The 14,874-nt window shown below is 41.4% G+C and overlaps 3 protein-coding genes across 9 annotated transcripts in view; 2 read left to right on the plus strand and 1 right to left on the minus strand.

Moving 5' to 3' along the window:
- rusc2 (RUN and SH3 domain containing 2) overlaps positions 1–3,283 on the minus strand; it is a 42,815-nt gene extending 39,532 nt beyond the window's left edge. For all 5 annotated transcript variants that reach the window (XM_086315488.1, XM_086315490.1, XM_086315489.1 and 2 more), the window contains exons 1-2: positions 3,171–3,283; positions 1,578–1,769 (exon numbers count right to left, since the gene is read on the minus strand). The gene's annotated coding sequence lies outside the window, so the exon portion shown is untranslated. The remainder of the gene's footprint in view (positions 1–1,577; positions 1,770–3,170) is intronic.
- Positions 3,284–8,091: 4,808 nt separating this feature from the next.
- LOC147318043 (uncharacterized) lies at positions 8,092–10,179 on the plus strand. 2 transcript variants are annotated; one of them, XM_086315492.1, is made up of 5 exons: positions 8,092–8,210; positions 8,296–8,348; positions 8,428–9,317; positions 9,363–9,982; positions 10,094–10,179. In XM_086315492.1, exons 1-4 carry the CDS (start codon positions 8,194–8,196, stop codon positions 9,972–9,974), a joined length of 1,572 nt encoding a protein of 523 aa, XP_086171618.1. In that variant the 5' UTR covers positions 8,092–8,193; the 3' UTR covers positions 9,975–9,982; positions 10,094–10,179. The 2 variants fall into 2 exon arrangements, with proteins under 2 accessions (XP_086171618.1, XP_086171617.1); XM_086315491.1 differs by having other exon boundaries at positions 8,428–9,982.
- Positions 10,180–12,670: 2,491 nt separating this feature from the next.
- LOC147318044 (uncharacterized) lies at positions 12,671–14,452 on the plus strand. 2 transcript variants are annotated; one of them, XM_086313012.1, is made up of 4 exons: positions 12,671–12,801; positions 12,911–12,963; positions 13,059–13,753; positions 13,835–14,452. In XM_086313012.1, exons 1-3 carry the CDS (start codon positions 12,704–12,706, stop codon positions 13,721–13,723), a joined length of 816 nt encoding a protein of 271 aa, XP_086169138.1. In that variant the 5' UTR covers positions 12,671–12,703; the 3' UTR covers positions 13,724–13,753; positions 13,835–14,452. The 2 variants fall into 2 exon arrangements, with proteins under 2 accessions (XP_086169138.1, XP_086169137.1); XM_086313011.1 differs by having other exon boundaries at positions 12,688–12,831; positions 13,835–14,448.
- The last annotated feature ends 422 nt before the right edge of the window (positions 14,453–14,874 follow it).

A 14,874-nucleotide genomic window follows, 5' to 3' on the forward strand; every position in this document is an offset into this window, starting at 1 on the left:
CACTGAATCAAATAACAACTGACCTGTTAAACAAAACACCACAAAATAGAAAAGATGTCACCAAGACATCACACAGTGATCCCTGAGAGAATGATCAGTGTCGTCACTTTATGGCATTTTCTTTCATTATGTAATATTTTAGTTGGTAAAACTTATACATTAATGTGACCGTGACACAACAATGCCTTTCAAACGAGTTATCTGCATCCCCACCATGTCGCATAATGTAATGTAACTCAACAGATCAACAACAATCCACAAACAAAAGCAGCAATAGGAAGAAGCCTTAAAAAATAAAATCCTCAGAGAGCATGCTACAGTAGAGCAACTCTATAAAACTGAATCCACTATGGTTACTTGAGTGTTTTGAAAAACATATTTACAGTTTACTTCATTTTTTGCCTCTTTTTTCCCATCGATGCTCTGACAACCAGATTGGCTTGTCTTTTTGAGTCAGCGTCCAGCGGACATCTGATCCAAATCTCAGATCAGTGCATCGATAACATTTTAGATCTCCCATTTCCTTGTGTTCTACATTACCTCTGATGCATAGTAGGGATGGGCAGATCAATACTAAGGATATGTAGCCTTGTTCTGAGTATCAGTAACCAACCTCAGTAGGGTCTATGGCAAAAATGGATCCATCCATCACATATCAGATCAAACGTAGATAAAAATCAAGTTTTAGTTCCGTGTAATTTATGTTTACTGCAGTTCTGAGCATTTGCAAGGTTTTCACCTATTTAGCTTCAAGAATTTACTGTCTTGAACCTTTTAATAATGGATCTGAACAATACAAAACAAAAACACTGATTTTTTTTTTTTTTTTACTTACATGGTACGGTACATTTCCTTTTCAAAAATACAAACTTCATATTTCTATCAGTTGAACTGATCCTGTTTTCTTTATATTTTTATTTATTGTATTTTTGTCTCTTGATCCATCCTATACACACATCCTGCCTTTTAATAGTGTTTGCTGCACACGTTTATAGTTCTTCGATTCAGCCAAGCTTTTATTTTGTAAATCTTTGGCGGAAGTCATCCCTTTACAATCTTACTAAGCTGACGCTGCTCGCGTATCCCTGTTGTTTCTACTAATAAGGGATCAATATGGTGATGGCACGGTGCAGGCCGCTGGTGTCACCAGTGCAGATGATCCCGAGCAGTCGCAGTTTATTACCGAACATCGCGCCCTTCACTCCGGAGCCCAAGGCCCCCCTGAAGCCGCGGATAGATGATCGAACATGGATGATGTGTTAGACCGTTACCACGCTGCCTTTGTGCTGCTGCGATTAAAATAAATCTTTGTTTATCACGTCAGAAGGCAAACGGGCACATCCATCCACTGAAACTGTCATTTAATCGTAAAAACAAGGCGTCTTCTAACACGACACAGCGGTTTGAGGGTGACCATCGTCTGAAAGCCGAGCCTCCGTCCCTCCCGATCTGATCGAGCTAGGCATCATTTTTCTGCCTCCGACGCGATGCTGCTGAGCGGAGCCCTTTTCCCTCCGCACCTCTAACCAAATCGCTCACAAAAGAAAACAACAAAAATCACAATTTAATGCACTAACCTCGTCTCCGGGGTCGGCGGTGGTGTTGTTCTCGGTGAAACGCATGTGCAGCTGTGGAGGAGCGAGGCTTGTTTTCTCACCGACAGACTGCGGAGCGGACAGCGTCAGCGGCGCTGCATCGCAGGATGGGCTGGGCTGGAGCGGCACGTCAGCCTGAAGTCACAGCCTGGTCCCAGACTGGATTATCTAACCCTGGGTGGGACAGCTGCCGCTCATTAATAGCCCCGTGACCTCAACCAGCGAAGCTATACTGACTTAATGAATGCACAGTTCACAATCGCATGAATATTGTACGAAGAAAACACAATGTATACTTTATTTGCCCCAAAGTTGGGAAAGTCCTTTATGACAACGGCTAAAATCCAAGTTAAACACAACATACAACAAACTTCTCCAGTGGTATATAATTCAGTAAGATACACTGTAACCATTTTGGCAATATTACAAAAACAAAAGAGTTAAATTAAAATGCAAAAATAAACAATGTATACATTTTTAAAATGACTAATAAAATGATATAATTTACAAAAACTATAAATGAAAGAAAAATGGAACAGTAATATAAATAGCACAGTATAACAGATTATAAAGTGGGATTAAAATGAACTGGTGCACACACAGTGTTTAATAAAAAAGTAAAAAGAGAATAATAAATTATTGACAGTGGACAATAAATTACGCTTTACCCAACGGATCTGTTGCAGGGGGCCCCCACAATTTTTTTTATAGGCTTAACCATATGGGGGCAACTAAAAATATTGGGGTGGCACAGCAGAAACAGAATTTTTACAGTTGTATTATGATTTTGTGAAATATAGGTTACCTGAAAAATACGAGGGAAAGGAGTGAAAGAAAAGAATTATATGCATAGTTAATTTCCTGCTATTAAAGTTTATTTCACTGAAAAAAGTTATATATGAAAACTAGGGGTGCAACGATACACAAAATTCACAGTTCGGTTCAATACTTTGGTGTCACAGTTCGATATTCTTTCGATACAAAAAAATTGTTCATGCTTTTTTAATTTGTCATTTATTAAAATTATAAATATATATTTTGTACAGTTTTTAAATTTAATGTTGCTGAAACAACAAAATACTAAATCTATCTGATGGAGAAATCACTCATCTTTGGAAAAGAGAGTTTATTACAGAGAAATGTCTCTTTCCAAAATAAAAGCTATACTATAGCTTCTTCTGGGCTATACTCTCAGCAGCATATTAAACATATCAGGTCCCCATAAGGAGAATCCTGTGCTAACGGCTGTCTAAATGACTCGGTAAAGTTTGTAGCATGCTGCTTGTTGTTTTTGTCTGCTTCCACTTGTCTTTGCACTAGGATGATGTCGGAGTAAATGTGCAGTCATATTCGTTGTGTTCCCACTAGTGCTGTCAGCGTTAATCTCGTTAAAATGACATTAACGCCAAAACGTGGCAAATCTCCATTAACGACCTACCGCGGATCACCCGTGTGTGGGACTGGACTGCGTGAACACGTTAACAAGCTAACTGCGCTAACGCACTAGTTCCCACAAATTGAGCATTGCATGGCACATCCGACATACTGTTTTACTTTTGTCCATGACGCGCTTACCTTCAGGGTCATGCTTCATATGAAAATAGTTCCAAACGCCAGATCTGAATGAGGGTGGGGGAGGTTCAATTTGCCATCTTGCAGCGAGCTTAGCTTCTGTCTTGCTAGCTTGCTCAGTGGATCTGCGCTCGACAGTGCAGCCTAGGCGGAGTAGTCGAACGCAGATCCACTGAGCTCTCAACACAGACAGCATCATCAGAAGACAAGTTGATAAAATAAACAAAAAATGTTGTATTGTTCGATACATATGCGTACCGAACCCAAAGCACTGTATCTAACGGTTCAATATCTACACGAGTATCGTTGCACTCCTAATGAAAACCAAATAAGATTTTGAAATCCATAATAATCTGTTTTTAATCGATTATTTGATTGACTAGAAGTCCCAACCACCGCTTTAATGATTCTCAGCAGAGCTGAGCACAAGCAGCTTAAGATTCCCTCTCCAAGAATGGAGTTCACTTTAAGAGTAAACTTGATCAGGAAAGACAGACACGTGTTGGATCATGTAAGACTGTGAACTGTTGTCTGTCTATGTGTTGGCCCTGAGATGCAACAGTGATCTGTCAGGATCAAATACCTGTGAATAATATAGAAAACAAATTCTACCATCACTTTGATCAGTAGTTATTTCACTGGAAATACGACTTTGAAATTTCAAACCCCACACAGAGACCTTCACGGGTTTCAATGCTACGTGTTTACTGGTGCAAAACAAAACCATCTTTTGGCATCACATTTATTCAAAACAGTTTTGCTCCATCATTTTCATATCTAAAAGCATCCACAAAATCATCAAGGTTCATGGCTCTAGCCCTTCTTGCCTCAGTGCTTAATGCCCCCAAACTGCTGAGTCGGTTGTCACTCATCGTGTTCCTTAAAGAAGATGTGAGCACTGAAAAGCTGTGCTCACATGACGCAGGTCACGGTAATGGAAGTGCTATTTTGCACGGTTTGAATAGTTCACGAAACAGCTCCTTATACGGCTCATGATAAGCTCTAATAAACTTGTGTTTATGTTTTACAGTCGCTCTTTTTTTTTTCAAGAATTCATGTTAGTTGGGGAATCTGTATTTCCGGTTGTTGATGTTGCTGTGTGTGTACTGTGCAGAAAATGGAAAAAATTTAGATTTAAAGCTTGTATACCTTTCATAATAACAGTTTCCTGATGATAATCTTCTCTTCTCTCAAACCGAAGCATGTCAGTGATTGGAGGAATGTACCAGTTTGAAATGATTCCTTGTCTGTGCTGATCTGTCTTTGAACTACTGGAGTGGAAATATAGTAGGCTCTAAGCCAGAGCTTGGTGTGACGTGACGGCCTGGAGATGCATCACCAGTGTTACCACCAGTGTTTCAACAAGAGCGTCAATAACAGCTGTGACTAAACTGAGCTGTGGGGATGGCAAAATATCAGACAGATGTTTGACCTCACCAAACACAAAACAAAGTTATAAGAAGACAACATTTAGATGTATTTAGGCTAACAGACCTCTTGTCTCTACAGTTCTGTCACCATTCCCTTCCTCAGATAACTCTTTCAGCAGACGTACAATGGCAGGTAGTCTGTCCCTCACTGTTGTGTAAGCATTGTACCTTCATACCCACTGTGTTTCTATCAGCCTTTGTAACTCTCTAGGTGGACCTTAAATATTTTCCCTTTGTACCTCTGGCCACTTTTGGTACCAGAAACAAAAACATAAAGCTATTGGAAAAAAGAAAAAAAAAAAACAGTCTGCTTCAGGAATGCATTTCACACTGTGAACTAATACTAAACTTAAACAATGTGCATTAAAGCAAACATAAAAAGCTAATGGGGCATAAAATTTAACGCGTGCCTGCACACCTGTGTTCTTTCCACTCATTACTGAGGCCCCAACATTTACAAGGTTAGTGTTAAACCACAAGGTGGTTTCTGTAGTCAGGCCCATACTTCTGCAGTATTTATAGCAGCATCCAGATGCTCTGCAGCTTTAGAGTTGAGGAAGCACCCACACACTGACCCTTTATAATAATATGTTATTACAAAAGACATCTGGTCCTTCTTACTGAGGTCTTTGGTTACATCCACCATTATAATAAAAGCCTCACTTTGTGTAACTTCACTAATTATTGAGGAAAGGCCCATTTCAGCCAGGCAATCCATTATTTCATTTTGTGTAGCATGTCCAAGGTATGTGACATTTCTCTGACTTGTCATTTTTTTCCTTACAGCAGGATCGTGCTTTGCTCGTAGTTCCATAATTGACAGGAGATTTCCTTTATTTTCACCATCTCTGTCATTGTGTGCTCTCTGTGCTATGTTTTGACAAGCTGATTTGTTGTGTTGCAAAGTTATTGCATATGATATGATTTTCTGTCATATCATTCTGCCCCACCCCGGGAAAACGCCCGTGTCGCCCGTATCAAAAACCGCTACTCGGTGATGGCAAGCTACATTGTAGCCACAGCCACCCTGCCCTCTGACCACCACCAGTAGGCAACGGGCGAAGTGTCTTGACAGTCTTGGTCATTATGGACACAACGACCGAGACTGTCGGAGCTGGGGCTCGAACCAGCAACCTTCCGATTATAAGACGAACTGCCAACTCTTGAGCCTCGATCTCCCCCTCATTCAAAATCTGGAAAATAATGATTTTATGTTTGTTTTATTTTTGTAACTGTGTTATTTTAGTCAGATTACTTTGAATCTTTACATCCTGTAACTTGATGGAACAAAACAACTGATATGTGAATACAGTAACTAAAAAAATCAGTTGAATTAAAATGAAATTAGTGCCTGGGCCTGCAAATTATATCTTACAGCAGGTTTAAAATTATTTATACCATAAACTAAAATATTACATGTTTGGCTACAAACAAATAATATGAAATAATTGACCTGTAAATAAAAAACTTGAGTTTTTTTCTCAAACAAAAGACAATTTTGTTGTGTAACATAACCAACGGGACTCTCATAACTTTGTTTATTCTAATCTTCTTTTTTCTCATGCATGGAAGAGGTTTAGTTTAAAAAGTGCAAAAAAAGGGACCCCCCTCCCCCCAACAGCTGAACAAAGATATAAACTATAAACAAATGGCAAAGTTGTGCAGGTTGCAATGATTGCCTGAAACTGTCTGATTAATTGTACTTGTTGAAAAGCAAGCTTATGGTTTCTTCATTCTCATGCGGCTTGCCCAACCTGCAACCATTATCTCAGTTCACAAAGATGAGGGTCAACAACCAAACATCTTAGGTTGAAATAAGAATATGTCTGATAAAGGTGAGAAGCCATAACAACATGATGAGCCTCACAAAAGACTGTAGGTGATGCAATCTCCCACACAAATGGGGCTGCCAGGCCAGGTGTGGAGAAGAGGAGACAAACAAACCTCTTATGGATTTTGCAGAAGATTATTTCATTTAGACTATACATTATACTATACTATACTACTATACAGCATAATTTGAAGGACAATCGTTTACTTTCAGAATGGCTGAGGTTCAGGGCCTAGAGTAGGTCATCTACTAACTGCAAGGGTGGTAGTTAAATCCCTTGCTGATCCACTCTGCATGCCAAAGTACCCTTGGGTAAGATACTGATCCTCGAGTTGCTCGATGCATTTAAATGTGAATGTTAGACAGAAAGCGTTTAAACGTAGAACTAAAAAAAACTCATATGAACGGGTGAATGAGACATGCTGTATAAAGTGCTCTGAGTACCAGTGTTGAAAATCACTATACAAGAACCAGGCCACTTTCCTTCCCAATGAGATTTAAACTCCAGTTCAGTTTGAGTGAGAATTGCATATGCTGAGCTCCACCTACTGGTTTCCTGATGTTATTGCAATGGCCAAGACAAAGTTACCCACAGGAACTAAAGCTGACATGACGTTAATGTGAATAGGCCCGAATCCAATCCAGCCCTGATTTGTACAGCCTTGAGCTCTATGGATAAAGATTATGTCAGTTAGTTATCCAGCTATCTTTCAGTTCCATTCAAGCCCTTAAAAAACGCTCCCACTTGTCTTTATTTCATTTATGTTATTCTTTAACATCAACAAAAATATAAACTGTTCAAATATGTACAAAATCATGTATTGTTGTAACTGAATTTTAAGGCGGGAGAAGTTTCACATATCAATACGTGTCAATACATCACTCGCACTTCTAACTTTAGCTCTATAATCAGAACAATGGTTTGGCTTTTTATCCACTTACATACAGTGGCTGTTGTAGACTCTGTTAGGATCTCGGAAAAACCCACAGAGGGATGCGGTGGGTTCATCACTGTGTTCATCATCATTATGTTACAAATAATCTGACACCAACAGAAAGATTGCATGCTCAGTCACATCACACAGGATGCTCTGTTAGCTAAGTCAAAGTCAGAATAAAGAAAAGAAATAATGTCGTGCTACAGGAAGCTCTAATATTCAAGTGTCCCCAACATTTAAGGATAGACTATTTACCATTAGATTTAATTGTTATGTGCCTAACTCACTGATTTGTTGCTTCGATTGCTTTCATTTCTCCTCTTTTCTCTTTTTTCTTCATCTTTCTTTTTTATCTTGGTGTCAGATTGTTAGATTTAAATTTTTTACACAATCATCATACATGCCACTTGCACAGAGTGAGTGGAGTCAAGTGGGGCTCTCTTTAGAAGGCCGGGTCTCTCATACTTTCACTGCAAACTTTGCACACTCTGCCGCTGCTGGAAAGTTAAAGTTTGTCCGTCTTCAGCACCACACACTGGCATCACTAAGCAATTGACTGGTTCAGAAAGAAGTCTCTTCTCTTCTGAACACCTGTGTATCATAGTGAATCTGCATCAGGTGCAAGCAATCTGTCTGTTTCCTGTCAGTTGCTTTGGAACCGAGAACTTTGATTGGCTGTCAAGTGAAGATAAATTGGGTGCCTTGACCCTACCTGATACTGTGCTGCAGAAGGAGGGAAGCAGAGTTGTAGTTGTTTTGTGCTGGGCTAACAGACGCTAGATTGGGGCTTCTCAAGTTTATACCTGATATTATTTCTGCTTGAAGCAATGAGCTTTATATTTTGGTAATCTCAAATAATTCTTTTCCTGAGATTTATGATTTTATTTGATGTGATCACAATAGTTTGTTCAAATATGTTTTTGTTTTAGTGTGTTGCTGCCATGGGTACTACTTGTTGGGGAGCTTCAAGCAAGTATGAAACGTAAGTCTCATGTGAAGCTAGAATTTGAGTTAAGTATGACAAACATGGTTATTCACTATTAAATTTCATCTCTTTTCAGCTTCCTATCTTGGCTTTGGAAATCTTGATGCCAGTAAGCAGGTCTCGGGTGACCAGCTTCATCAGCTTCATCCTAGCTCTCAGCCCAAGGTCCAACCCCAGTCTCGCAGCTACCTCCCCCAGCCATTGCTGCAAGCTCATGGTTCTCAACCACAAGTCCAGCCCCTGTCACAGCCCCTGGTGCAGGCTCGCAGCTATCAATCTCAGCCACAGGTTCATAGTTACTGGGCTGAGGCCTATCCCCAGCTGCAGATTCGCAGTCAAGGCCATCCTGAGATCCAAGGTCCCCCCCAGGTCCGTCCCCACACCCAGCCTCGGAGCTTTCAGAATCGTGCCCAAATCCAACCACAGCCTCGCAGGATTGAGGGCCATCCCAAGACCCAGATGCAGCCTCAGCCTCGTACCTTTCAGGGCCAACCCCAGACGCAGACTCAGCTGCAGCCTCGCAACTTTCAGGGTCATCCTCAGGGCCGTCCTCAATTCCAGCTTGAGGGTCATCCCCAGAACCAGTTGCAGCCTCACAGCTTTCATGGCTATTCCTACCAGCCACAGCCTCGCATCTATCGTGGCTATCCCCAGGCTCAGCTGAAGTCACAGCTTCAGCCTCGTAGCTTTCAGGGCCATCCCCAGGTACAGACCCAGCCACAGCCTCGCAGCTTTCAGGGTAGTTCCCAGATCCAGACACAGCCTCATAGCCATCAAGGCCATCCCAAGACCCAGCCACAGCGCCAGACCCAGCCACAGCCTCGCAGCTTTCAGGGCTATGCCCACCAGCCACAGCCCCATAGCTTTCAGAGCCAGGCCCAGAACCAGCTGCAGCCACGCAGCTTTCAAGGCCAGGCTTATCCCCGGGCGCAGCCACAGCCTCGCAGCTTTCAGGGCCATCTCCAGGTACAGACGCAGCCACAGCCTCGCAGCTTTCAGGGCCATCTCCAGGTACAGACGCAGCCACAGGTTCGTACCTTTCACGGCCATCCCCAGGGCCATCCCCAGGTCCGTCCCCAGACCCAGCTTCGTAGCCATGAAGTCCATCCTGAGACCCAGCTGCCGACCCAGCCACAGCCTCGCAGCAATCAGGGCCATCCCCATGCCCAGCTGAAGTCCCAAATGCAGCCCAGCAGCTTTCAGGGCCATGCCCATCCTCGGGCCCAAATCCAGACCCAGCTGCGACCTCGCAGCTTTCAGGGCCAGGGCCATCCCAAGGCCCAGACCCAGCTGCAGTCTCTCAGCTCTCAGCCTGAAGGCTATCAGGCTGACTCACTGCCACAACCTCATAGTTCTCCGGCTCAGCCCCAAGACCAGCTGCATGCTAGCAGTTCTCAGTCGCGGGGCCACCTAAAGCCTCGCAGTCATCATGCTCAGGCCAAGACACAGCCTCATAGTTATCCAGCATATCCACATGCCCATTCTTACTATCAGACTCAAATCCCAATACAGGCACGCAGCTATCAAATGCGTCCTCGGATGATGCGTTACCAGCACAGACCTCATCTTCAGCCTTGGGTCAGGACAACTGGCACAAACCACCAGATTCTGCAAGGGGCTTAACCGAAGAGGTATACTCCATAAAACTAGTTGGTGTTTACTTTGTCGTTTTTTGTTTTTTTTCCTCTTTCCCTTTAGAACCTGCATAAGCTCAACATCACTAATTATCTTTCTCATTCCAGGGCCAACATCAGAAGATGGATCATTAACTGCATGGATACAATTAAACTGATCTTTAGGGGAAATGTAAATAAATCTTTCTAGATGAGTCTGTGTGTGGGCTAGCTTATTTATACTTTATAGTAATATCTCACAGTTGTGAGAGCAGGTGGTGCATGTTTCAAATTTTTAGCTCAAACTGAAGCCATTCATGTGCAGCACTACGGCAGGCAAAGAAGATCTGCTCTGAAAGCACAGGTGATGCGTAATGACCTGCTCTTCATTTTGCTGGTGACCCAGTTCAACTGGAACTTTTTTTTTCTTTTTTTTTAAAGGGTGGGGGGACCCAGGCAAAGAACCCTACTGTACAGAACTTAAACAAAATAGAGACTTTAACATTGGTTCTGCATATAGAGCCAAAGTTTACATTATTTTTTTTTCAGCATGTAACTGAAAACGTATGAAATCTTGAATACTTTTTTGCACCTTTTTATTTCCAGATTGCTTTTAACTTAAAAGAGAAAATCCAACTGATTCAGAGCAGTATTCAGTCTGGTTACTAGATAAAGTCAGATTTTTGATGTGCACCAGAGACAAATGAGTCTCAGGTGCACATCTAAATTCACTGAATAACTGCAAGAAGAGAGAAAACAGGCCTTCATGGAAAACTGCTGCATGCAGTGCACTCGCAATGCTTAACTCCCATGTTCCTTTTCAACAACCAGCAAAGCGACCAAATTCATCTCTTTATCAGTTAAGTATCCTCCAGGAGGTATGGATAGAACATAGGTGGTAGAAATAAGATTGTTCATTATAAGCTTTGAAAATGTGCATGTCTCTGATAATTCCCTTGACTGATGAAATGCTGTTTGTCCAAATCGTGGTTTTGGTGGATCTTGTTAAATTGCTTTGAGATGTGGAGACTGCAGGCCTGTGACTAATTCCATTTTGTTTGGCAATCCCTCCAAGTCCTTAGCAGAGGCATTCCATGTTTTTGAACTTCACAGCACATTTAATCTATCAACTGTTTCCTATCCAGCATACAGTGTTCCTACACGTCCATGCTTATGTTCTGCCATTAGGTGGCACCATCTGACATGAAACTTGAGACTGTCATGGACATGTTGGAACTAAAAGACAAATACTGCTGGGACTAGAACATTTTAATAGTTTTTTTTTTTTTTTTTAAACTATAAAACCAGTTTCCCTTAAATGGCAAATGTCAGGATAGATTCTTTAAGGAACTGCTTTCTAGAAAGTTGCTTTTAACTGAAATGACTTTACGCTGTCTCAGAAGTATAACTTGTGCTATAATGATATATTAGAATGAGTTAAAATTCTTCTATATCTCCCGTTTAAAATGACAGTCACATTTTAAGGTTTTAAAGTAACAACAAAGTAACACGTAATGACAGCTGCAGCTTAAAAGTTATATAATTTCCGGTCACACTAATGCTCAGACGTGTGTGTGTGTGTGTGTGTGTGTGTGTGTATATATATATATATATATATATATATATATGTGTGTGTGTGTGTATGTATGTATGTAAATTAAAAGGTTAAAAAAATACAGTTGAAAACTGACATTAAGCCACCAAAAAGTCAGCTGTGAATGCAGCTTGAGTCACTGCAGCAAAAGGTTGATCCTGCAAGAAAGGCCAGAGGGCTGAAGAGGCGAGCCTAGTGATTGTTTTGTCCTGCCTCCCTTCAGCTGTGGCAGATGGCCCCGCCCCTCCCTGAGCCTGGTTCTGCTGAAGGTTTCTTCCTGTTAAAAGGGAGTTTTTCCTTCCCACTGTCACCAAGTGCTTGCTCATAGGTGGTTGTCTGAACATTGGTGTTATTCCTCTGTAGTATTTTTAATCTTGAGGTGCCCGTTGCTGGGATTTGGTGCTATATAAATAAAACTTAACTGCATTGAATAAAGACCGCCAGTCTCCAGAGGGGTTTCTGTTTCAATAGTCACTACAAACACAACTGGTTATGTTAGTGTTAAATCATGCAATTTACATGCTACACTATGAAGTCCAGTGTCCAAAGAACTCCCCGAACATCTGCGCAGTTAATTGTATTTGGTCTAGTTTAGGCCATGTGTCACCAGATCCTATCATTTAACAGCATAATACATTTAGTAAGCCAATCTTCTTTAGTTGATTTCTTATTAATTTTTTTTGTTTTGTTTAATTTTTGTACATTTGTTTTTTTAATTAGCTTCTTTACATGCAATATTGCTTTGACTCTGAGTCTAGTAATTGCATTGGCAGTAGTGATGCGTTATTGTTACCTAACAATAATAAAACTCATTTTAATCTTGTCTCCATTAATTTCAAACACAGATCTTTAGACAACCATTCTGTGAATCAAACTGGTTGGCATAGTGACCACTAAGCATTTAATTGTAGAATAACTCAAACAATAAATGCAAAGCTACCAGATGGTAACCAGAATGTGTCGTTTGCTTTATGGCAATTTTGAAATAAGATTGTGGCTTTGATATTGTTCAAAGTGTTTCACAACAAAGTCCCACAACACCTGTGAATCATGATGAATCTGGTCCAGGTGCAATCAATCCACCTGTTTCCAGTCAATCAGATGGAGGGCAAGAACTCTGACTGGCTGTCAAAAGAAGATAAATTATGTGCACTGGACCGCTCCTACAACTGCACCACCGAAGGAGGAAAGCAGATTTTTTTTTTGTTTTTTTGGGTCTAGCTGCCTTTCTGCATGCATTTAGGTCACTGATTGAAGCTATGAGACTATTATGGTACTATTTTGTGCCCCCATACAATGGCTATGTCCATTTGAAGTGACACAGGGTTACTTAAACCTGTATTCTTTTCTAGTGCGGTGCTGCCATGGCTACTCTGTGTGGGGGAGCTTCAAGCAAATGTAAAATGTAAGACAACATGTTGACTCAAACTACAGCTTAAGTAGAAAATGACAAAAGAACTATTTCACTTGTGGCGTCGATCTGAAATTTTCTGTTTTCAGCTTTGTATCCTGACTCTGAAACTGCAGATGTGGTAAAACCTCAGCAGGCCTCAGGTTACCAGTCCAACCTTCAGCTCCAGCTTCCCAACTACCGGCCCTGGTCACATTTCCAGATTCCTAATTATCAGTCCTGGTCAGATTCCCAGATTCCCAATTACCAGTCCTGGTTGCGTTCTGAGGTTCCCACCTATAAGCCTCGGTCAAATTATCAGATGCCCAGCTATAAACCTTGGTCACATTACCAGATTCCCAACTATAGGCCTTGGTCACATTACCAGATTCCCAACTACAAGCCTAGGTCACAACACCGGGTTCCCAACTACCAGGCTTCGTTGCCGTCCCAGGCTTCCAGGTATCAGGTTTGGCCTCGGTCCCTGGTTCCTGCCCACCAATACCAGGTTGGATTACAGGATCAGGCCTTCCAAAGCAGTACTCTGCCTCAAAGTCAGGGCACACAGAGAAAGCCTCAGACTTGGAGGCAAGTACAGAATTCCCAGCACAGGTTTCCGACACGTACCCAGAGGCAGGGCTCTCAGCGCAGGCTTCAGATTGAGACCCAGAGGCAGGGCTCCCAGGATATCCTTCAGACTCAGCCTCAAAGCAGAACGTGGCCTTATCCTAGGGGCAGGGCTTTTCCCATAGACAACCATCAAGCTTGGAAATAGGCTTAATTAGCACACATGAGGATGCTCAAGGTAAGAATGGCATTTACTTTCTAATCTACTGTTGTGCTTTTAACATAAGATCGACACCCTAAATTATCTTTCTCATTTCAGATATGTCAGAAAATGCATCTTTAACTACTTGGACCCAATTAAAATGATCTTTGTAAAAATAGTAATAAAAAACTTCTATTTGTTTCTTGCTGTGAAGCAAATCTCTATAGTTCAGTCCTGGAATTGAGAACTTATGCACATGCTGTGCTGAAGTCTTGTCTCAGAGGCCAAACTGCTGATGTACTTTACAAGCTTGCACCTACTACAGACACGTGTATCTGCTCAAGTAGGATGACTGTCTTGACTCCATACAGTGAAGGAAGATGGAGAGTGTGGTATTGGGTGGGGTTGCTCTATGTTGGGATGGAGCACTGCTTAGCATATTTTATTTTGGGTATCGTGCCTTTTTTACATCTGCATTTAATATTCATTATGTTGATGAGCAGAATGAATGTTCAAAATCATGCTGTACTTGAAATTACTTACTGTATAATTTGTTTCTCCTCTTCTGTAAAATACCTCAAATTGTGCAATATTTAAAATGACTTCTGCACTGCCAAAAATGACTTGCGCATCAATTAAAATCCTTACAGACTTTAATCACTTTACTGAAATATATAATTATTCTTTGTTTGTTGTAAAAACTTTACTCGTTAACCCTTTATTTTAGCGTACGTGCCCTTAAGTATTAGTAGGTAAACATAATTACTTTGTAATTTTAAATACAATAGAATGAAGTTCAATTTAATTACAAAGGAATTACGTGTTTAGTCGCGGTCATATCATAAAGTGTTGCCAAGTTTTCTTTTGGCATCACTTAATACTGTACTGTTTTTCCCTTCTTTTTGTCAGTGAAGCAGGAAACTAGGATTTGGGCATGGCAAGCTGAATTCAACATTTCAAATGTGGCGTAAAGTGTTATGAACCACAGGAGGACAATTGTATGCTCGAGCTGATAGCCCAGATTCCTACTTTGCCTGTGACATTTGAACGCAGCACAAGTGCCGCCCCGCTCTACCGGATTTCAGCCGGTAGGCACTCGTTTTCTGCCAGTGACAGTCATCCCTTTAAACCCTAAGGACCTCCTGGATTGTCCACCT

Source organism: Aulonocara sp. 'chitande type north' Nkhata Bay, linkage group LG12 (genome assembly GCF_057382095.1).
Source record: "Aulonocara sp. 'chitande type north' Nkhata Bay isolate Kocher_YH1m ecotype deep benthic linkage group LG12, A_spYH_male_GT1.1, whole genome shotgun sequence".
Lineage (NCBI taxonomy): Eukaryota > Metazoa > Chordata > Actinopteri > Cichliformes > Cichlidae > Aulonocara > Aulonocara sp. 'chitande type north' Nkhata Bay.

Bases quoted from the DNA above. Each gene is read 5' to 3' on its own strand.
- LOC147318043 (XM_086315491.1), top strand. The intron at 8,349-8,427 runs GTAAGTCTCATG...ATCTCTTTTCAG, and splicing joins GCTTCAAGCAAGTATGAAAC to CTTCCTATCTTGGCTTTGGA.
- LOC147318044 (XM_086313011.1), top strand. From the start codon at position 12,704: ATGTGCACTGGACCGCTCCTACAACTGCACCACCGAAGGAGGAAAGCA. The intron at 12,832-12,910 runs GTACTATTTTGT...ATTCTTTTCTAG, and splicing joins GAAGCTATGAGACTATTATG to TGCGGTGCTGCCATGGCTAC. The intron at 12,964-13,058 runs GTAAGACAACAT...TTCTGTTTTCAG, and splicing joins GCTTCAAGCAAATGTAAAAT to CTTTGTATCCTGACTCTGAA.